The following is a 24347-nucleotide window of genomic DNA, read 5'->3' on the forward strand; positions in this document are numbered from 1 at the left end:
AGGGGCTTTGTAAGGGATGGGTGGAGCTACCGCCAAAAAGTTTCTATTTGTTGCAAAGTGTACTTTGCCCAGTGATTCTAGAGGTTTCCGAAGAGTACAACCCATTTGTATGTATTTGCAGAGACCACGAAGAGTGTATATATATATATATATATATATATATATATATATGCAGCCATACATAGTTTAACTAGATGATACACCTGCATTGTGGTTTGTTACTGATTCAGTCAGAGGCCTTCTGCGGTTTGTTTTGGTTGTGTACCAATGCTCTTAAAGGGACATACGTGTCCTGGACAACGATGTACTGATGCGGGATCAGACCATCAATTCCATTGTGACGGCCCTCCCACCAGTCATCCGAGGCCCGGTGATAAAGCAGGAGGGAAGCCCCCTTTTTAAAAGACAGTTCACGTGCTGTTCGACCACTGTAGTCAAATTTGGCTATTGCTTCAATGGGTTCACATTCTACAAGAAAAAGAAAAAGAACTTAATGAAAACTCTTATTTTAAGAGGCTTGCAAAATTTTAATCCACTGGTTTTAAAATAAGAAAGATCAAAATCTAATCTAATCTAGGACCTAGTGGAGATAATGTGAATTTAAATCCACCTTACAGTAAAGACATCAGAAGCACATTAAATCACCTTCTCTGTCCAGCTGGTACAAGCCCAGTACAATTTTCTGACAGCTCAGTGGCAAATCAGCAGTTCTACAGAATTTCTAGGTAGATGGCTGCAGTAAAACTTTTACTGGACACTAATCTGCAATCTGTGAATTTACAGGTTAGGAATAATTGGACCAATCAAATTTATCTGCTTTGTCTCAGCCATCTGAAGAATCCTAAGCCATTGTTTCATAAACCCTAGCAGCTTTGTCACATGTACATCTTCTCTAGGTTTTACCGTAATATCTTTGCAGTCCATGGCTTTCCAGGCAAGCACTGTAGGTCTTCCTCCGTTTGTGATTTATTATCCCTTTCCATAGTATTTTACCACAAAACACGACTTCTTATCAGTCTTAAACATGTCTTTCCTGAAATACCTTTGCTAACACATTTTGCTTGATTCAGATGAATACCTTTATTTCAAAGCACATTCTTTTTTATCCCACTTGCAGTTTGGGTAGCTTTTCACCTCAGCTGATTGAGTCACCTGGTAAAAGTCTAACAGCATGAACCAGCTGGAAATTTAAACAAATTTCTCAGGAAAGGAATATGCTTGAGGAAAAAGCCTTTGTTGGGGTAAAGTTATTGTTCATTTGGGCAGTTTTCCTCAGGAAGTGCTGGATGAAAATACCTGACAGCAAAGAGTCTCCAACACTGTGGTCTGACACATGAGCTTTAGAAGACCTTCACATTAAGACATCAAGCTTCACCTGTTGAAGATGCAAAGCTCTGAGACTGGCTAAAGGCCAAAATGGTACACTTTTGACTAAAACTTTAGAAATTGATTTTCCAGACACAAAAGCCTGCCCAGAGAATTACAAAAAAAATTGCAGAGTTTAAATAATCAGATCAAACTAGTTATAGGCTAGAGTCAGCCGGGTCAGGTGCTTACTCATCTGACTAATCATTTGCTTATATTTTTAGCACAGGTGGGCTTAAATTCCAGTTCATAGTTTTTGGATTATGCAGTTTGCTGTTCTGGCTCCCTATGTTCCTTGGCTTATTTTCTGATATCAGTTACGAGATTTCTTTTAAGTGCCTTCTTCTGCATTTCATCACCAGCAAGGGAACTTTTTATTTCCTTTAATAATTATTTATTACATCAAAGCCAGCAGGACACTCAAGGTTCCTCAGCTTCCAGTGCTCTCTTTTGGAATTCAGCCTTCCATCTTAGCAAAAGTGTTGCAGCCAATTGGCCATATCATACAGGGCTTGCATTCCAAACGCAACTAGAGATAAAGATCAGCAGGAGCTACTGGTTCTTTTTTCCTTTTTGAACATCAGACAGTTAAGTCTCTGTCCAATAATTATAGCTCAGTGAGTCAGGAAAGGCTCCAGCATTATGGCAGTTACTGCCTCTCTTGAGCTGTCATTAGTCATGGCTTACCATCATCACTTGTATGGTGTTCAGTGGCCATATCCTGAGCTGTATCTTCTGTGGAGGCTGTTTCCCCATGAGGGCTTTCACTGCAAAAAGGAGCAGACATGCAGAGATTATATATATTGGTGGTTTGGGGTGCAGCACTTCAGCTATCCCAGTCACACCAGATGTGTTAAATACACTTTGGAGAAAGCAAGTATTTGACAGAATTCTGCAATGCATGTAGCTCACACCATGTATATTAACTATTATCCTTGAATGAACCTGTACAAAGAGGGATATTTTCCCTACATTACTTAGGATTGCTAGACACAAGGCATATGGAATGGGTCAGAAGATGAGGAATATGGGGTTGTCCTTCATTTCCAGGACTGGGTGTTCCTGAAGGACAGGGCAGTCCATCTGTCCTTGCACTGATGCAACAGACAAAATGGCCATATACCTAGCCAGACCATCTGTCTATCTAGCCCAGCATATTCTGAATGTCAGTGGTTCCACAGTCTCCAGCTAACCCATTGATTCTTTCGACTAAATATGCTAGAACTGAACATAGGACCATCTGCATCTGTTCTGCTACTAAGCTATGGGTTCTTTCCAAATGTTTTGCTAGTGCAATAAAGTGCTAACAAAACATGTGTCAATGAATGTGCTGTGTCTGAGTTTGCAATGATCGTCTCAAGCAATTCTCTTGCATGCAGAATGGCGTTAGCTGTTGCAACACAAGGCAAGTCTTACATCACAAAAGCTGAAACTATGACTAGGATCTGGCTAAAACATATATTCGGTTGTTCCCAGCACTGGGTCTTTGGATGCTGTTGGCTTTTGGCTCCTAGAAGCCCCAGTTAGCATGACTAATGATGAGGGATTCTGGGAACTGCATTCTAACACCAAAGGATCGGAGCCACAATTAAAAGCTGCATGACAGGTAAAAATAGCTCTACATTGATAAAATTACTGTTTATCTATGGGACTCGACAGACCGGCCCTAAAGGTCTGAATCAGGATGGAGTGGGGGTGTGGGGTCCACACGACACATGTCCTGACTCCACCCCTATGCTAGTGTAAACCCGCGTGCCCCACCACATGGCGGCCGGCATCACGGCACTCCTCTGGTGCTGTATTCAGATGACGCAGTGCCAAAGGAGCTCAGAAAAGTTATGGCACCCTTTCCATGGCTCAGAAAGCCACTTTTTTAAAAAAATATTTTTTATTTAAATACTACAAAAAAGTACATTGTAAACACACTACAATATCATACAAAAACAGTAATATTACTGTTTTTTTGTTTATATTTGTCTAGAAAGCCACTTTTTGCAACTCCTTTTTGCACTGTGGAAAGGCCAGATCAGGGCCGTGGCATGTAGTTGCCGTGGCCTTGATCCAGCGCTGAAAGGGGTGGCTGCAGGCTGCCCCTTAGGGGTGGTCTGTTCAGCCCCTATCTCTCATCATTCTCTGCTGCCACGACCAGGTTACTTTCTGCATGCACAATGATATATTAGGGTCAAAGGTTCAGAAGTAATTTGACATGCAAAGTCAACTAAAAATTTAAGTTTTTATTTGTTTGGGTTTCAGCCCCCTCTTGTTAAAACTAGAGGTAACCCAGAAACATGGTGTTCTACCCTTTCTGTTTCAGATCCCCTCTCGCTGGTGCATAAATTGCATTTTCCTTTTAAAATTTCACTAAGTACCTCTAGTAGCACCCAGAAGTAGACATGTTACTTATCATATAACCTAAGGGTGTAAATACCCAAAAGAGACCAGTGGAAACTAAGTAGAATCTGCCCTGGTTACTACTTGGATGGGAGATTGCAAATGCATACCAGGTACTGTAGGCTATATTTGAGCGGAAGGAAGTGGCAAACTACAGTGGATCTTAGGCGCTTTACAGACTGCCCAAAAGGGCGGTCTGCCGGCACCGGCGCTTGCTGCGTGAAGGAGCCGCAGCGGACAAACCACACGACTCCTCCAAGCAGCAAAAAGAAGACGCAAAAAGCGGCTTCTTTTTGCGGCGCCATTATGATGCTGCAAAGTGCCACTGGCGCACTTGCGGCGTCATAATGGCGCCGAGATGTGCAGATGCTAAGCGTCCGCTACGTCAAGATGGTGGCGCCCATGTAGAATGGGCGCCACCATTTTGTACATGCTCGGCACGTACTAGGGTTAGGGGTATCCGGAAAGGACACCCCTTCCTAACCCTAGTACGTGCCGAACACATATTTTTGGCGCGTGCAGAACGCACCTTAGAACTCCCTGCCTAAGAAAAACTTATGGAATTTATGGGTTCACCATTAATTGAAAGCACACGCACATTTATCATATAAAATGGTAGTTGCTATGGGTTTGATCCCATATGGTACACTGATGCTGAGATTCCCATAGAACATAGCACAGCCCTGTTACCCTTTTCCTAATGCATCTTCTACATTCACCCACCCACTCACCCATGTTGTGCATTTCTCCATATTTTGAACCAGACATCTTCCTCTTCTCTTAAGAGAAGGGAGAAAGATCTGACTTTATGTTCCTTCACTCAAGTGTCATGAGAAGTCTGGACAGAAAGAACAAAAACATCTCCCACTCTTGAGTGCTAAGCATGGTGAATGCCCATATTGTGCAGCATGAAGGAAAGATCTATCTCTTTTATGCTCTATGGGAGTCCTTCTGTTTGGGATCACTACATTTGCAGTAGATTGGATGGAGCTATGCATTTTATTATGACAAAACATCAAGGCCACTACGCATGATAACTGAGACATTTTCAGAGGCCTCAATATTACCATTTTTTGCCCTGTTAAGATGGTAGTAACATCAGTGAAAAACATGCTTGTGTACAGTGGGGCCTGCCAAAAAGACCAAATGTTTCATACTGCAGGATGAACTGGTGGCCATTTTTAAGAGACATGTTTGTGCTTTGTGTGCATATACATGTTGAACAAAACTGAATGTCTCATTGCAGTTAATCCACATAAATCTGTAGCATTTCAGCCATCTGCAAAATCTGTATCACAGTAGGTGTTAGGCAGTCTTTCTATATTCCAAGGCAAGATAAAGGGTTTCAGTTTGAAAGCTCAAGTTTCAAAAAGAATTTGAGGTAACTCAGCACATAAAAGAAATGACCACATTTAATGTGTGCCTCACTCTCAGCTTTGTTTTCTTTGGACAAGATATCTTTTCTTCCTAATTTTTTATGGCCACTTGGGTGCTGTAAATGGAAAGTGAGCGGGGAGACACAAAGAGTAGAAATTTTGCTAAATTAAAAAAAAAACCAAAACACTAGCATAGCCAATAGAGGATCCCTGTGTCATGAGCAAAACTCTGAGCCAAAGACCTGCCATCCACTTAATCTGCAACTGTTATGAAGCATCACTGTTGGTGACACTAAGGTGTTGCTTCTTCTAATATAATGCAAAGAGAAAGTGAATTCCTTTGTTTTTAAAGATAGAGATGTGAGAAATTTCACATTTCATTTAAAATATATATACACACACACGAATGGTGATGCTCCACCTAATCCCGTTTCTGCCTCCATCTTCATGTTATGCTGGGTAACTGCATGTGCCCTGCCCTTGTGCACACTTTAACACTCACTCAGAGTGCAGCCAAGTCATTTTCAGAAGTCTTTCAGCATCAGAACTTCTCACTAGTGTTATCATATACCATGCTGAACTATGTAGGTGTTTGTCACATAGATTTACATCACAAATGACTGGAAAGTCAGGGAAAGCCAGCTGTGTGATATCAAAAGGGGGACGACAAAAATGGATGTGTGTAAAATAAAAATGATATGAAAAATCTTTTCGACATTGACAGTTAAAAGGAAGAGTAACATTTGGTGCAACATCTAAAGATGCATGTGAAATGGAAACAGTTGGATTTGGCAAGGTAATGATTATTACTTAATGAAGTTGACTACACACCTGGGGACCTGTACAACACTTCCTCTGCCACTGTTTCCATATACTCCCTCCCACTAGTGGGAAAGATTAGTACCAAGACTCAGACAGGTACACTCTCCCCCTTGATACATCTGTAGGTAAACATACAAAACTGGGAAATCCTTCAGTTATTTGAATCAGTAATCTCCTCCAATCCTGCAATCTCCCTTTGAAGAGGATTCATTTTCAAAAGTGATCACACTGTTACAAAAAAAGGATTCAGTAAAACTTAACCAATGCAAATTGCTTCATGGCTAAAATATGACAATTTTATGCAGTAAAACATAAACATGGCTTCAGCCATTGGAAATAATGGAGCCAAATTGTTTCTGAAAACGTCTTTTACAAATTGTTTGCTAGTAAAGCGATAGAAAGTTTATACTGCTTTGCATTTTATACTGTTCTCAGATTACATTTCAAAAAAGTTTTTAATATAGTAATGTTTATTTTCATAAAAGAAAAGAAAAATATACATATAATACTCCAGAAAGGTTACAACCAGAAGATGTATTATACAGTATTTAGTATTTCTGGGCAAAGTATTTCATATTATTTAACTCTGATTCCAGTAAAACAAGATGCACTTTAACTGTCCATGATCACAGATGGTCTATGTTTCCAAAGTCTTTTATAATACAGAATCTTTATCACCACCAAAGTTTGCCAGGCACTTCAGAGCCCACTGTCCATGATAAAAGTTTCTTCCATTATCTTCCATAATTTTAGAAGCTTTCTTAAAACTCCAGCAGCTGAAGCAGCAAGAAACTCAGTTTCTAGACCCCCTTCCCTGCTGAAAACACTTCTGCATGATAAAGTCTTGCTTTCACTAAATAAAGGCACTAATAGCCCCCCCCCCTTTCCCCCCTTTCATATTTTTGTGATCATTTGTAACTGTCTTGGGGTCTTTCATCAATTAAACAACAGTAAGAGGCAGACAAGACAAAACAAAATTAAAAGTAGCAGCAAATAAGGGTGGAGGCTTCTTTTTTGGAACTGTGAATAAAAGAAAACAATTTGCAGCCTGACATGTAATGTCAGTAATTGGCATAGGAATTCAGAGGATAAGAAAGGTGATAATTCTGATGTTTCGTCCATCAGTTCTACTACATTCAAACTGTGGACAAGTACATAAAGCTCTTCTCTCACTACAACTGTTATCCATCCCCCCCTGCACCCCATGACAAGAGCTGCTGCAGCTGAATTGCTTCCAGATGTTGCCTTCAGACTGAATGCGCAGACAGGCCCCCTGTGCGCTGAGCTGGAGAGAAAGGAAGGTTTCACGTTTTCCCCCTTGTTGCTGCTGCTCTGAAAACAAAACCATGCTGCAGCTTTCTAGGTTCAGCTGCTATCGACCTTGTCTCTGAAGTTAAAGTTGGCTCAAGACATGTAGAGAAATGAGAAGAATGTCAGTGATGAATTCAAGCAATGTCTGCTGTGCAGCTTTCACCAGCAGATTAAGGTAATTACCATAATGTCTTTATAGACCATTTCATGGACAACTGACTGGATTGGTTTCCTTCAGTATAATGAAGCAGTTACTCACAAACTGTTGTCTTCAGGATTCTGAACTACAACCATTTTGTCTTGGCACCATATGCAGCTTGGAGAGAGGATTACATTTTGGGACCAGTTATTGCAACTGAGAAATGACAGCAGTACTGAAACATGGCATTTACTCATCAGACTGTAATCTAGCACTACATCCCCTTCCGTTGTTCCCCATTACCTCCTACCGTACCAGTAATCCTCAGTGCTTCCACCCCTGGTGTACACAGGGCCCTCCAGCTCTCTTGGTCCTGGGAAGACGTTCTCATGTTGTATGATTATCGTTTTGATGAGCTCATTGACATGAGCTTGGCAGGAGACCTGATCGTGTCCTTCAGGCACTGACATCAGCGTGGGTCCAAAGCAGATGGCTAAATTGTAGGGGTCCATCATGTTCTCCTCACTGAACTGAGATAAACTACGGAAGAAAGAATGGGAGGAAGAGGATGACCATGAGGAAGAAGACCAACAACTCTCAGCACAGGAAGAGAGGTTAGCTCTATCAGCAGCTTTTAAAACTTCATCTAATACTACAAGAGTGTATTGAGCCTACTTAGGAAGCAGGAACATCACCCTAAGCACTGATGACATTTAGCTCAGGAATTGGGATCATTTCAGAATATAATACTTTGCATGAAATTCAGCTTTACTCTCATGGGGTGGTGTCTCTCTTAACACAATTTCCACTGTATGTATATTTGGAATGAATATGCAGAGCGCTTTCCTGCTGGCTAACACTTTGATTTCTACATTAAAACAGCCAGCAAGTTTTTCATTTTCCAAACATCCCCTCAATTAACACATAAAGAATTTTGCTAAATGTGTGTCTGTGTGTGATGTGGGGAAATCATCATGTAGTTCTCTTTTAAGGTGGTTTATTCTCTGTGCCAATTGAATGTTGTTGCCAGGGATTTATTTCTTGGCATTTTGCTCTGCGCACCCTGCTTGGATAGCAGCTGCAAGCAGCAACACCTCATACCCAGCCAAAAAGCAAATGAAAGTGTGATTAAGCCATGGGGCCACATGGTTCATAGGCTGCAAAGAACCTGGCAACCAGCACACCCTTCTGACTATTTCCATTTTCACCCTCCCTCACAGCCAAGCTTTCTTTCTCCTTCGTCTGCCCAAGAACTCGTAAGAACAGTAAAGGACCATGCCAACATTCAACATGGAATACTGGTCATGGGCATTTGGAGCACTAGTCAGCATAATACAGTGAAAGCCTCTGAAATCAGACAACAGCCATTTAGATGGAGACTTTAATTTTCTAAGGTTGGTGGACCACCCCAATTCCACTTTACTGTTGCCATATAGAGAGATCTGTCTGCAGCTATCAAGAGTGTAATCATGTGCTGTTTGACTGCAACAATACAAAGGGTAAAAAGGAGAAGCTCTCTGCTGCAAATGTATGCCACTCTCTTTCTACAAAGCCTTTTCTGAATCAGGCCTTTCTTTGGAAGCATTTCAGGATTTTTCCATGTGAGCTGGCTTTTGATGTCCGGAAACAAGATTTTAACTAGGAAAGATATCTCTGTACAAAGGCTGATTTTAAATTTTATATTTTATCACAGCCTTTACAACTTCCCTCCTACGCTCCCTACAATTCTTACAGAAAGGCCATGCTAGAACTCTAGTACATACATTTGTTTTTTTATTTATGCATGAGCAATGAATTTGGCTAGCTAGCAAAATCCAGTCTTTAGCAGCAATTATTCAGTCTCATGTTCATACAAAGCATACTCAATCAAACTCCCTCCCTCCGCAATTTGCCTGTTACTTAGAACATCTGCCTAATAATTTGTAGGCGGAATTACTGTGTGCACTGAGAATATGTATACACCAGAGTAACCCAGTATTCTTAACCCACAGGTTTGTGTGAATAAAACTTAAAAACCAAACCTGTCAATTTGGGTTTTGCTGGGCACCAGTTAATGGTTAAGCACAAAGCAGAGTTAATCAAATGTCAGGAAATATACACTGTTTCTCAGTCCATTTATTTGACTCGTGAGATACTATTAAGGGTAAAAGCAAACATTTTTTTCAAAGTGGCATCTCAAAAATGGGAATCCCAGGGCATGTAAGAATCTTCTAACTCTTATATGGAAAAATTCTATTACTGAGCTGCAGGAAGTATACTCTTTCCTACAGAGAACTATCTAAAGGGTGTGGCAAGACAATGGCACACTTTATGGGAGTATTTCCTCCTTCACAGTACAATGAAGGCTTTATTGTGTTTTTTAATTAATGTCAGACTCAAGGAAATTATCTAATGCCCTGGAATGATGAACATCCCTAAAACGGTAGCTGTTTTACACTGCAAGCAACAGCAAAAATTATCCAGATTTTTTTTGCAATAATAAAAATAAAATAAAATAAATGCTGCTTGAGTAACAAAAGTACTACATTTTGGGTTTTCATTATACATTGGTTCCTTGGTATCCACTGGGGTTTGGTTCCAGGATCACCTGTGGATACCAAAATCAATGAATGCTCAAGTCCCATTAAATACAATGGTGCAGTAAAATTGTGTCTGTTATATAAAATCAAGGCTTGCTTTTTATATATATATATATTCAAAGTGTGGATGTTTGACTCCGTAGATAAAGAATCCATGGATACAGAGGGCCAACTGTATGCAACTGCCATATATAAACAATTAAAACAAATGTTGTATGCTGCTTTCAGAATAACCAAAACCTAAAAAACTAGGTGGCTAAATGCAACCAGTCTGGTTCCAGATAGAAGACTGGATCCTGAGAAAGGTGAGGTTCGAGTGGAAGAAACCAAGAGATTCTGTGTCTAGCTGAAGAATTACTGAGGACACCTTGGTCAATGTGGGGCTACAAGGACAAATACAGTCCTTGCCTTCCTCACCTACCTTAGAACCTGAGATATTAAGGGAATTAGAAAAAAAAACCTATCTTGATTACAGAGCATCCTGGCCCTCCAGTAATGGGAGAAATAAACCATGCGTATAGCTTTGTATTTGACATGCAGATCTAGCCAGAGACCTCCAAACCACCTTTGGATTCAAAGAAAGACATCTGGATTCAGACTCTATTCTCTGGGACCTAGAGACTACCTGCTTAGAAAATCCATTGCTTTACTCATATGCCCTTGAGTGTTCTGGGTTGTTTGAGACAGCAGATGCTCCTCCTCAGAACTACTTCCTTGTGAAAAGAACAGAGCATAATCCTTCCTGCTGACTTATGTGATCCTTGGCAGATAGGTTTTCCATAAAAATGACCACATGATACTGAGCAAGATGAATGGCCCTCAGATATAACCAATTTATACTGTCCTGAGCTTCCTACCAGCATCATGTGCCCTGAGCACTTACACATTTAAACTGTTCTAAATTGGTGTTTTAAAATGGAACTTCTTGTTTAATTAATTTTTGACTTAATTGTATTTCTTTTTTGTATTCTGCTTTAACATATGTTGTAAGATGCTTGGGTCTCACAGTAAGAAAAAGAAGGAAATAATAATAGTAATAATAATAATAATAATAATAATAATAATAATCTATTTATTTATATCCCGCCTCTTCCCTTTTGGAGATCAAGACAGGTAACAACAGAGGTAAATACAATACAAAATAGTCAAACAAAACAAACCCCCAAATCCCTCCAACCCTCACCCTCCCTCCCTGAATAAAATTACCACAATAAAACCATATATAAATATAGATCACAATAACAAGTTAAAATCAATTAACACATGGCGACAATGGTGAGATTTAATCAGAGAATCAGACTTGTTCTAGTTGGGACAAAGGTCAGACTGGGAAAGCCCACTGGGGGGGAAAAATGTTTTATTGCCTTTTTGAAAGCCTCAAGGGAAGTTATTTGGTGAGTCTCTTCTGGCAGGCCATTCCAGATTTTTGGAGCAGCAATGGAGAAGGTCCTCTGGGAAGTCATCACCAGTCTGGTTTTCCTCAACTGCAGTAAATACTTCCCAGAGGCCCTGATTGTGTGGGAAGGATTATATGGGAGGAAGCATTTCTTCAAGTAAGCTGGACCCAAGCCATGTAGGGATTTATAGGTAATAATCAACACCTTGTGCTGTGCCCAGAAGCTGATAGGCAGCCAATGTAGCAACTTTAAGATAGGTGTAATTCGGTCGAACCCGGATTTTCCTGCGTCCAGTCTGACTGCCATATTTTGTACCAGTTGAAGCTTCCAAGTGTGGTACAAGGGTTGCCCCATGTAGAGCGCATTGCAGAAATTGAGACAAGAGGTTACCAGTGCATGTACAACCATTTCTAGGTTGCACTGTTCCAGGTAGGGTTGCAGCTGGTGTATCAGCCGAAGCTGATAACAGGCACTCCTGGCTGTCGCATCTATCTGAGATGACAGTTGAAGTGACGAATCCAGGAGCACCCCCAAGCTGCGAACACAATCCTTTAGGGGAGGTGTGATCCCGTCTAGGACTGGTGAACATACCTCCATACCCGGGTTAGGGCTACATATCACAAGTACCTCTATCTTGTTTGGATTCAACTTAAGTCTATTTTCCCTCATCCAATCGATTACTAACCTCAGGCAGTCATTCAGAGGGGAGATGTCCTCCATAGTCACTGAAACTGTCCGACACATAGAGCAGTAGATTTGGGTGTCATCAGTGTACTGATAACCCCACCCCATGTCTCTGGATGATCTCACCCAGCTCCATGTAAATGTAAAACAGCATGGGGTCAGGATGGCACCCTGAGGGACGCCAGATGTCAGCTCTCTTTTAGAAGAGCAGCTGTTGCCCAGCATCACCATCTGGAATCCGCCCAAGAGGTAGGGAAGGCTTCTTTAATATGGGTTTAACCACTGCTAGTTTTAGAACAGATGGAAAACAGCCTTACCTAAGAGAGGCATTTATTATAGATTTTAATAATTTCATGGTTGCCTCACCTCCCTGGATGGCCAGCCAAGACGGGCATGGGTCAAGAGGGCAGGTGGTCTTTTTTAACCTTACCAATATAAATTAGAGAACTGCAGGAATAGCAATGACATGATATTCTATATATGTCTTCCTGCTTAATGATTTTTAGAAATAATGTGGGGCCAATAAATATAGGAACAACTTGAGTGAAATATTTTACTCATCATTCTAAAAGAAAATATTCCATAATCCAATTTTTCAGGGTATTTTCCATGAATTTTTCTGTTTTTTTCCCTCTGGGTTTTCACAGTTCTAAGCTGCTCACTCCTGGTCTAGGCCCTTGTTCTGGGGCCAAGTGATGGTTTAAAATCTGGCAAAACTGGCAATACAGAGGCAGTCCATCCCTACATAAGTTCTAAAGGGATTAAGTTAAAAAACCGTAGATATCATTTAAACATTAGGAGAACTACTTAACAGTAAGAACAATTTTACAGTGGCACCTATTGTTGGTGGTGGGGTGGAAGTTCTTGCTCACTGAAGGTCTTCAAACAGAAACATAGCAGCTGGTTGTTTGGATAGTTTAGCTCTTTGTCAAGATAGAAGTCAGACTAAGTGGCCCAAAAGTCTCCAATTATCTTATTTTTCCTCCTCTGTGCTACAGATATCTTTTAAGGGGGACTTTTAATGAATACTTACTGACTGAGGAATGCAAAGAGGTATCTCATTACAATCAAAGTAGTTTTAGGCAAAGTCAGTAGGACTTTCCGGATGTGCTGAGCTCTTTCTTGCAGATTGTCCATTGCTAAAGGGAAGGAGAGAGAGAAAAAAGAGAAGCAGAGATTGCTTTTCAAACCACATAAAACCTTATCCATTGCACTATCTGTGCAAATTGCATGATTTTCTATGTTTACATGGTTGAAGGCAAAACTTGGATCGAGGGATGTCATATGACTTATCTTATCACATGCATTTGGAGACCCACTGCCACTTCTAGAACCTCAAGATGCCATGAGGAATAAAACAGAAGCACATGTAATATATATATATTTTCAAAGCGTGGACAGACATAAAGATAGATTTTCTTCTATCCCTATACTGAGTCTGGGTAATCACACATGCCCTGGGCCACAGTATATAAAAAAGGGGTACAAAAATATACATTTTATTAATTTATTTACCACCTCAGCAGAACTGGGTCTCAAGGCAGTTTACAAAACTGAAACAAAAACCAAAATAATAAAAAATATACACAAGATAATTAAAATCCAAATACATTATCTATAACCTAAAAATAGTACAACATACTATTAAAAGTCCTTCCTAAAAACAATAAATACTCAAAGGACTGCTAGAATTTTTTTTTAAAAAAGAATCTCTGTCTGATGATGGAAGGACAATGGAAAAGCTGGTTTACCTTCCTTAGAAAGGAAGTTCCATTGCCTAGGACCAGCCCACCAGACATACATGTGAGATTGTGGGACCAAGAATGAGGCCTCTCTTGAAAACTCTAGAGCCTGGGCATGCTCTAAGGCAGTGGTGGCAAACGGAGTGGCACTCAGAGCTCTCTTTGTGGGTACACACGCCATCACCTCAGCACAGAGTTTACCAGAGTTTGTTACTAGAAAGTCAGAGGGACATGGCATGGAGAAGACTGGTAGCCAGTGGAGATACAGTGACTAAGGAGTTGTGTGGAAGAGAAGAGGCAAACTAGTTCTTGAAGCATTGTGTGCAAAATTTCTGAGGGAAGATTCATAATCTGTTCTGCAAAAGGTACCTTGAAACAGAAGATGTGAGGGTACATTTAGAACACAAATGAGAATCATTTGGCCTCCCCAGATGCTGCAGAACTGCTATTCCTAGCATTCCTCACCACAGGCCATGATGAATTCAACTGCTGAAACTTGCAGTCTAGAAACATCTGGAACAGTGATTCCTGAATGTTGCTCCTCCAGGTGTTTTGGATTTCAGTTCCCAGAAACCCTTGACAGCCTGGTCGAGAATCAGAAATTACGGGCAGTGAAGCCCAAACATCTGGAGGATCAAAGTTTGGGAACCACTGATCTGGAGGGTTGCATGATTCTTGCTTCTGCTTTAGGGGTTGTTCAGACTATGGTGCAGGTTGCATATTGTTGGGATTAAGTAGTAAGTAAGTTCATGTGAGATTTGCACAGGCTGCCATTATATTTTAGCAGTCTCCATGCCATTTCATCTTTAAAATCTGATTTGCCTTTAAGCTGATATAGAATCAAGTTACTAGAAAGATTGTCTGTACAGCTGGCCCTTCTTATATATGGATTTTCTATACACACATTCAAGCATCCACGGTTTGAAAATGTTCCAAAAAAGTATGAATTTCAAATATCAAACCTTGATTTTCCATTTTTTATAAGGGACACCATTTTGCTCTGTCATTATATTTAATGGGACTTGAGCATACACGGATTTTGTTATACACAGGGGATCTTGGAACCAAACCCCAGCGTATAACAAGGGTCCACTGTACTGGTTATCAATCAAAGACAACCAGTGGAGACCTTTATTCACAGTCTTGCAGGCAATAGGTTAGTGGACATGTAACAAGTTTGCTCCATTCTCAACGTGACACCCCTTCAAATATTTAAAAAGGGCTATCATATCACCTCTTAATCTTCTCTTCTCCAGGCTAAACATACCCAGCTGCCTAAGTCTCTCCTCATAGGCCATGGTTTCCAGACCCTGCACCATTTTAGTCGCTCTCCTCTGGAGCTTGTCCACATTCTTTTTGAACTGTGGTGCCCAGAACTAGACGAAGTATTCCAGGGGAGGCCTGACCAATGCAAAATAGACTAATGCTATTACAGTGCGCCTGCGTCATACGCGGACACATTATATGCTGCTTTCCGGAAGAAACAATGGGGGGTGCACCCATGGTGTGCGCACTCCGCCGCCGCCCCACGCCACTGCGAGCACGAGCCCCATTACTTGTAATGGCGCTCAAGCATACACGCTTTTTCTTTTATGCGGGGGGAGGGGGGGTCCGGAACGGATCCCCTGTGTAAAAGAAGGGCGCACTGTACTTCTTTTGATCTAGACACAATACTTCTATTAATACAGCCTAGAATTGCATTAGTTTTTTAATTGCCACATCACACTGTTGTTCAACTTGTGGTCTACTAGGACTCTTAGATCACATGTATTTTTGTAAAATCAAGTGTCTCCCATCCTATATCTGTGCATTTCATTTTTTCTGCCCAAGTGCAATACCTTATATTTCTCTCTGTTGAAATTCATTTTGTTAGTTTTGGCCCAGCTTTCTAATCTATTAAGGCCATTCTGAATCTTGATCCTGTCATCTGGAGTATTAACTACTACTCCTAATTTGGTGTCATCTGCAAATTTGATAAGCTGCCCTCTATTCCTTCATCCAAGTTATTGATAAAGAAGTTGTATAGTACTGGGTCCAGGACAGAATCCTGCGGCACCTCACTGGTTACTTCTCTCCAAGATGAAGAGGAACCATTGCTAAGCACCCTTTGGGTTTGGCCGATCAACCAATTACAAATCCAGCTAGCAGTATCAGTATTTGTATGTGCATGTTAGATTCATTACAAATCCCTTATACACATGCACACCCTGTTCATTTGCCAATCCTCTCTACTTAACAGATTAAAACAACTAATACAACATCAGAGAGATACTGTGATGTCACCACCTTATAGGCTTTCAGGAAAAGATTAAAGATCCATTTGTTTTTGGTGGCTTTTTCTTGTTATATATTAGGCATTTTAGGGCTTATTGTACAGTATATACATGACTATAAGTCAACCTCATGTATAAATCATTGTAAGATTCCATAAGATGCAACCACAAGAATTAAAATGAAAATCATCATGTCATAACTGTGTAGTGTAAAAGGGGCCCTGGTTTACTAAGGACTTCATCACATGGGGGGAAAGAGGGCAAAAACAGGGTTTAAACAGCCGATTATCCTGTGCAAAACGAGATGTCGCATTTAAGATTTTCACATGATGTCGCTATTAAAGAGGCAATAAAAAGCAACAAATCATTCACTGGGAAATCCCGAAAATGATTTGTTGCTGTTCATTGCCTCTTTAATAGCAATGTATCTGAAAATCTTAAATGCAATATTGCATGTTGCACCGGATAACTGGCTGTTTAAACCCCCAATTTTCCCTGTGTGATAAAGTCCATAGTCAGGATTTGATTCTTTGAACCTAGCTATATGGAAGATCTAAGAGCTCTCTTTGCTGGAGCAGCCATAACAGAAAAGTCCATTACTTAGCTCAATAAGATGGGTGTTGTAGGAGAAATCTCTGACATATTATTTCACTGATAGATTAACATAACTGAAGGATGAGGTAAAGAGCTCTGGTCTATAGTAGACTAATGGGAAAAAAGTGGGCAGCATAAATCCTTGGCCCTGGAAGTCCAGAATTATTTGGCAAAAAACTGCTCTTTTGATCTAATGAGAATTAAACTGCTTAGACCCGGTTGTGGGAGAGTGAAACACAGATCCTTTTAAAAGAAGCTCTCCTACATGCTACTTCAAAGTCTGCTTCCATTATGGACCTTTTTAAACTGGGACAATGGATATACTGTTTGCCATTCAGTGTTTGAATGAGTCAGCACTAAGGAGTTCAGTATAAAACTTGAAGTCACAAGAACAAACTTTCCTTTCCCCCTTTTTTAAAGCATCCTTGAAATGATAATGTAAATTACCAACTTAACTTTGAGAAAAGTCATTTTTGATGTTCATGATAAGGAACATCTCATATGGTCATAAGGAACTTCTCTTATGCTTATGGAAGGTAGCCAGCCAGAAACAAACAACTGCTGGATTGCAATACACACACACACACACACACACACACACATACCTACAGTTAAAACCACAAAGACACTACATTAAATAAAATGAAAAAGGGGTTAGGCTTTGTTTAGATGGCTTAATTTACAGTGAAACATCCTTTTGATGAGTTTGTCTTTAACACAGTATCTCTCTGAAGTTGTATTAGTTGTTTTAATCTGTTAAGCAGAGAGGATTGGCACATGAACAGTGCATGCATGTGTACAAGGGATTTGTAATGAATATAACATGCACACACATATACTGATAAATGAACTGCCAATGGACTAGACCAGGGGGAAGGATTCTGTTTCCTATCTGATCTTTGCATTTTGAAGGCAAAATATGCTCCACATCCTAGTAAGCTCAAAGACAACCATGCGCAGGTCTCTTCCCTGCCTTTCCTGAAATACTGTGAAAGAGGTGTTCTGAGAAGCCAGCAGCATGTTTTTTTAAAAGATAGCTTAAGTCCTATAAGTGCTGGGAGTGAGAAGGAAAGACATTTTTGAGATGAAAAGGATGGAAAAGCTGCAATTTATAAGATGTTAACACATAACAATATTTCATGAGGAAGGTGAATGAGGAGGAAAGAAACTCTTCTAATTCCAAGGTGAAAAAACCTGTTAAATATTTTAGAAGACACTTTATCCTGCTGCAGTTTGAGCCAGAAATGCCTTTTCTTTGGGAAATAAAAATACATTATATTCTTATTGTGGTAAGCAATATTTCCCATCAATTTATGGTATTAACAATGGCTTAGAACCAATGATTTCCTTCTGGCAATGGAATGGACACCAATGGCAGACTGAATTACCTTTCTCTCTCTGAAGTATGTTGTGCTATGAAGGTTTGGGAGAACTTCTAGAACAGATACGGACAGGGTGTGTGCATCTGTGTGTGTGTGTGGCTGCAAGAGGAGGAGGGCAAGGGAAACTCCTGTTAAGTGGAGCCTTATTTTTTATTAAATTGGTTAGCCACATTGCCAATTGATTCATTTTACTCTTCTCCTACTTACTGACACATGCAATCAAGTCATGAAAGATTTCCTTGGGGAAGAGAGGATGTTCCAGCCCACGAAAATAAAGCTTTAGAACTCCAGCTATTGAGTCCATATCATGGTCATTTTGGTCTCCAGCCAGTGGATCCTCCCCTAGTTACAGCAAAACAAGAACAAAAAGAGAGCAAACAGAAAATATTATATATTTTAAAAAACAAGATATGGAGGCTCTATTAGTAATATAAATAGAGAAATCATAGGAGGGGCCTCAAATGTGTCACAGTGTATATTATATAAATGCTTTTAACCCTTTTACACGCCCAAATCAACATAAAGTTAATAAAACTGCAGCACGGATAGGCAGAAGTTGGATCTTCTGGTGATTGCTGAGTGACTTGCTCTAAATTGCCAAGGGTTTCTGAGTTTAAATTGTCTAACAATAGCAACATTGTCTTACAACTAATGACGTTTCCACTCCTAAATTAGGTTGTGGAAAAAGAGTGCTGCAGTTTATGGGGGATGGGAACAAAGGTGTGAATTTTTAAATGAAAGGACTGGCACACTTGGTTCTGGTACCGATAATAAATTCCTGGATAGAGGCCCGTTACAGACCACCCAAAAGGGGTGGTCTCAGGCCGCTGCCGGTTGCAGCGCAGAGGAGTCGCAGCAGCCAAACCATGTGACTCCTCCGCGCTGCAAAGGAGCGCGAAAATCGAGCTCCTTCCGGCAACCCGGAAGAGACGCTGCAAGTGCCAAAACGTGCACTCGCGGCGTCACTTCTGGGCTATGACGTGCGGACGCAGAGCGTCCGCTACGTCAAAATGGCGGTGGCCGTGTGGAACGGCTGCTGCCATTTGTTACAGACTCTGTCCGTAACAGGGTAAGGGGCGTCTAGAAGAGATGCCCCTTTTTCAAACTGGGACATCCTGAGGACATCTGAAATGGCGGTGTGTAACGCGCCAGAGTATGCTTTCAGTATTACCCACTCTTAATTCTTGTTATATGACTTTCCACCTTCATCAGTGTGATGCACTTGGCATTATAGGAGAAGAGAAAGGAACAGGGTTCTCATATAGTTTTTCCTATCTTGGCAGTTCTGACTACAGTATTTATGTTGATTTCATGGAAGCTAGTGAGGGCAATATCTAGAATCATGCATTCATGATCTGAAAGTTAGCTAGTGCTACCTGGGTAATCCTATTCAATTGCATTAGTACTCAGGTCTCTAGCCAACTAGTTTACTTGATTTTATTTTTGACTAAAACAAAACATATTAAAAAAGATTACAATTGAAGAAGAGAAAACTTGTCAAACAACAACAGATATTATGATGGGGAAGCCTTAAAGTAAACCAGTATAAATCTATCATGACAGAGGTAATTAGCTATTATCTTAACATAAAATAAATGATTTACAAATTAGATCATTAATATTCCCTGTAACAACTACCACTAAAACTTCCTAATGAAACAACAAACTCAGACATTATTGTTAATTTCATTGGTGCAAGTCTAGAGTGGTCAACTATTCAAGGTCTAGGGGTTGCATTCACCCCTCACTAAGAGCAGGGGTGAGCAACTGTGGCAGGTTAGGCATTATCTTCCTAGGAGGCCTTGGAGAGCTGTACCAGCTCCTGGAAAAAAAATGCCCCCCACATCCCAGAGTGCATATGGGGGCATTCTAGAGCACACACACACAAAGGTTTTACAAAAAAAAAATATTTTTGACCTGGGGGGAGGGGTGCAGGCCACACTTCGCCCACCCCGACTTAGAGGGTAGCATCAGTGTTCCACATGCTCCACCCCCATTTTAAACTTTTTTAAAAAATCAAAATAACTTCAGCTTGTTATCTGGGGGCATGGGATATGCATGTGTGATCACCAACTCTGCTGAAAGCTGTTTCAGATCTAGGGAAGGCCTTTAAAAAACCATTAAGTAACCCAGAAGTCAGAATCCACACACAACATTGCAAAATACTTTACTAAATATTTTTAGGAAGAAAATAAAGGAGATGGGTGACACCGGAGTTCTCTCCAAGTAGGCCAAAACCATAAACCCAGTAATAATAATAATAATAATAATAATAATAATAATTTGTTTTATTTATATACCGCTATTCCAAAGATCATAGCGGTGAATAGCAAGTAAGCTAATTAGTAAGTAAGCTAAGTACCCAACAGTCTGGGTACTCATTTTAGCGACCTCGGAAGGATGCAAGCCTGAGTCGAGCTTGGGCCCTTTTGCTGGTCTTGAACTCGCAACCTTGTGGTTTTGAGTGAATGGCTGCAGTACAGGCATTTAACCACTGCGCCACCAGGGCTCCTATAGACATATATGTTTAGACATATGTGTTTAACCCACACACAGCAACTAGACACAAATACATTTCTCAAAATCTTATTTTATTTCTAGGCAAATGAACCTCTGTAATTTTACTGTTAGATACCAATACATTCAAATTTAGAATTGTATCCAGTCTAGAACAGCCATTTCATATGAATTTGACACAGTAGTGTGTTCATACAATCAGCCTCCATATCCATGGATGTTTCCCCCCACAGATTCAAGTATCCATGGCTTGAAAATATTTTTAAAAATATAAATTCCAAAAAGCAAACCTTGGTTTTGCCATTTTATATAATGGACACCATTTTACTATGCTGTTGTATCTAATGGGAATTGAGCGTTCATGGATTTTGCTATCCAAGGGGCGGGGGTGGAGGTCCTGGAACCAAAGCTCAGTGGATCCCAAAGCCCACTAGACAGACCTTCTAAATATAAAATATTGTTTGTTATTAAGAACAGTTTTATGATGTGGCTGGTGAATGTGGGTTCCATGTTTTGGAAATAATGTAACAGCAATGACTTGAGAATAACCCTTCAATTTAGTATTTAAGTCAAGTTTCTTTAACTTAATGCATTGTAGGATTGGAGCCAATGTGTCTTGGGAAATTGTATCTATTACAAAAACTTCAGAAAATGTCAGCCATGAAATAATAAAGGAAGCCTGACTGGACTTGCCCGCATGTCTTCAAAATCTATACCTTCTTACAATCTGACAAAGCATGAGTGCAGCTCCATTTGAAGTTTGTAGGGTAATGTGACAGAAAACATAATCCCAAGTGATTTTTGATGTCAAAGGTTACTGAGAATTGGGGTGGGGGTGGAGACAGTCTGCCTGCAAACACTGTAGGAAAGTTTCCTATTTTAAAGTTTCATGAACTAATATGCCTCAAAAATGAATGTTCCATACAGGCAAAGTTCAAAATGTACCTCTCTCAAATGCATTTTTAATATCATTCACTTCAACTTGAGATCCTGACACCCTGAATATTCCTTCGTGTTGCAGACCTGTAAAGAAAAGAGGAAGAGAAATCAATGGGAACAGAAATTATTAAGCACATACCATCTTTGCAGCAGTCTGTCTGTAAAAGCATTTGTTATGGCAAATAAGCACAAGTCGATAGCACAACTACAAAATCATTAATTTCCATTGTTGTAAAGCTAATGAAGAAGTGCAATACAAGACTAACCTAGAGAACTGCTAGTGTCTTTGGAGGGGATGGGAGGGGGATTTCCAGGGTGGGGACACATTGCCCCCATACCTGATGACTGAAGACATTCATATCCCTTATCTTTGTCCAATCACCTTTAGTAATATATAATATACTCAGTAATATATAAATAAAATGGCAAAAATGATACTATATGCCTAGTACAGATGGCCAAAAGCGCCGTCATAGGGCTGATTTTAGGGCTCTGGAGGGCTGGGTGTCCATATGCGGCCAGCCTTTCTAGTGGAGCCTGTGTGCCATCTTGCCGGTGTCCCGTCCACACAGGGCGTGCAATAATGATGCGTGGGCGTCCCTGCGCTCAAATGGCGCTCACCGGAAGCATCATCATCAATGCTCACAAGCACCATTAGGCAACTTCTTTTTAGGGCACGCATTGGTGCCGCATGGTGTGGCTGCTGTGGCACCGACGAGGGGGAAAGACAGGCAGCGTGGAACAGTCTCAAATAATTGTTCTATTGGAAATATATCTATGAGAAAAAAGAATTATAAACTAAGAACTATAAATGTAAACTTAAACCAGTTTAATTTTATTAATCTACTTTAATTTATATCCCAATGCAGAGAAATAGAAAAAACAATGACAAACCCCTTCCTCCAGATCCAAGAACTTGAAGGAAACTTCAAACCAAGGGTGGGGATACATTTAAGATCAGAAAAGGAACATACGACAGGTTCAAAAAGAAATAAAAGGACGATGGAAACAATACACAGAAAATGTATAAAGGGAAGAAAAATTTAAGAACGCATGGAAAGAAGAATCATATGAAGATGAACCTCAAATCTTAGAGAGCAAGGTAGAAACTACTAAAAGAGATATTGGGAAGAACAAGTCACTAGGAGCAGATAATATTCCAATAGAACTGCTACAGTCCACACAGACAGAATCAACTCTAGCTATAACTAAAACATGCCAACAAATATGGAAATCAAAATGGTGGCCATCAGACTGGAAATGATCAATATAAATCCCAATACAAGCCATTATATTTTCTATCACCATGTATGGATGTGAGAGAAGTGAAGAAGGCTGATAGAAAGAAAATAAATTCATTTGAGATGTGGTGCTGGAGAAGAATGCTGAGGATACCGTGGACAGCCAAAAAGACAAAGAAATAGGTACTTAAACAGATTAATCCTGAATTCTCACTGGAAGTCAAGATGACAAAACTGAAACTGTCATACTTTGGCTACATCATGAGAAGGCATGACTTGTTAGAAAAGACAATAATGCCAGGAAGGGTAGAAGGCAGAAGAAGAAAGAGGCAGACTGCACGCCAGATGGCTGGACCCAATCAGGGAAGTCATGGGCCTGAATTTACTGGACCTAAGCAGAGAAGTGGAGGATAGGGTTTTTGGAGATGTCTCATCCACAGGGTTGCCATGAGTCAGGGCCAACTCAAGGGCAGTTAACAACAAGTGTGTGTGTGCGAGAGCAGCAATTTTGAAGATTGCAGTGCATTTTATATTCCTATGTCCACTATATATAGACTGAACAGACACTAATCCTCTTTGCATATCCTCCCACCCTGAGGCCTTGCCATCAACAACAGAACAATACACGGATTAATATGGGAATCACTCCTCCGTACCCAGGGTTACACAGTGTGTGTGTGTATGTATGTATGTATGTATGTGTATGTGTACACACACACACACACACACACACACACACACACACACACACACACCCCTCTCTTCCATGTCAGCATTCTCTGAAGATGCCAGCCACAGATGCTGGCGAAACATCAGGAATAAACTCTCCTAGAACATGGCCCGAAAAAGACACAAAAAACTATGGATGATGGCCATAAAAGCCTTCGACTTCACATTGAATTTGGTTTGGCAATAGGAAAGACCCTTTGATTAGAGGTAAGGTCTTTTGATCCAGCTCTGTATTTCCTATGGGTGATTTGTATTATAGATTGTTGTCAAGAATTGCAGCTTGTAACAATTTTTGAGAAAATCTGCTATTTGTTATCTGGTAAGAAAGCTTTTGATTACACATAAAATTGCTATGTCTGTGTTAGCTGTAAGGAGATTAGATAAAAATTTGTCCAGGAATATGGGGTACTTTGATCTTCAGCTATTTATTTTAATTCTGTATTCTCACTGATGTATTATATTTCCCTTTTGCTGTACTGTTTTTTTATTTATTTATGTCAGAGGCTAGCTTATTTCCTGTGAATTTCATCTATGTATGTTTTAGTTTATGACAATCTACAGTTTTATAAATGTTTCTTTTATTATGAAGACAATAAATTCATGCATCCTACTCTGCTTCAGATTTTGGAGGCAATGAACAATGAAATCTCAAAACTAAAGGGGAGCCTATGCATGTCATTGGTGACAGAATTTTATGACAGGGCAACTTCCTGATCATTAACGAGTACTTTACACTTTAATACATGTATAACAGAAAACCAAATACATCTTATCGTAATATATCTGTTTATACATTATATAAATTATGCTTTCTCTTACCATACTAGGGCCTAAATTCTATTTTAGGCCTCACTAGAGCAGATCCA

General features: G+C 40.2%; 1 protein-coding gene across 4 annotated transcripts in view; it reads right to left on the reverse strand.

Moving 5' to 3' along the window:
* Positions 1-24347, reverse strand: part of LOC149315959 (SLIT-ROBO Rho GTPase-activating protein 2) — a 256991-nt gene that overhangs the window by 21347 nt on the left and 211297 nt on the right. For all 4 annotated transcript variants that reach the window (XM_089514493.1, XM_089514494.1, XM_089514492.1 and 1 more), the window contains 6 exons: positions 21518-21595; positions 18263-18397; positions 13098-13203; positions 7720-7944; positions 2053-2132; positions 288-468 (listed from right to left, as the gene is read on the reverse strand). In XM_089514493.1, the coding sequence (XP_089370619.1) occupies positions 288-468; positions 2053-2132; positions 7720-7944; positions 13098-13203; positions 18263-18397; positions 21518-21595 (805 nt within the window). The remainder of the gene's footprint in view (positions 1-287; positions 469-2052; positions 2133-7719; positions 7945-13097; positions 13204-18262; positions 18398-21517; positions 21596-24347) is intronic.

This window comes from Sceloporus occidentalis, unplaced genomic scaffold (genome assembly GCF_023333645.1).
Source record: "Sceloporus occidentalis isolate IW3139 unplaced genomic scaffold, rSceOcc1.0.p SCAF_3, whole genome shotgun sequence".
NCBI lineage: Eukaryota > Metazoa > Chordata > Lepidosauria > Squamata > Phrynosomatidae > Sceloporus > Sceloporus occidentalis.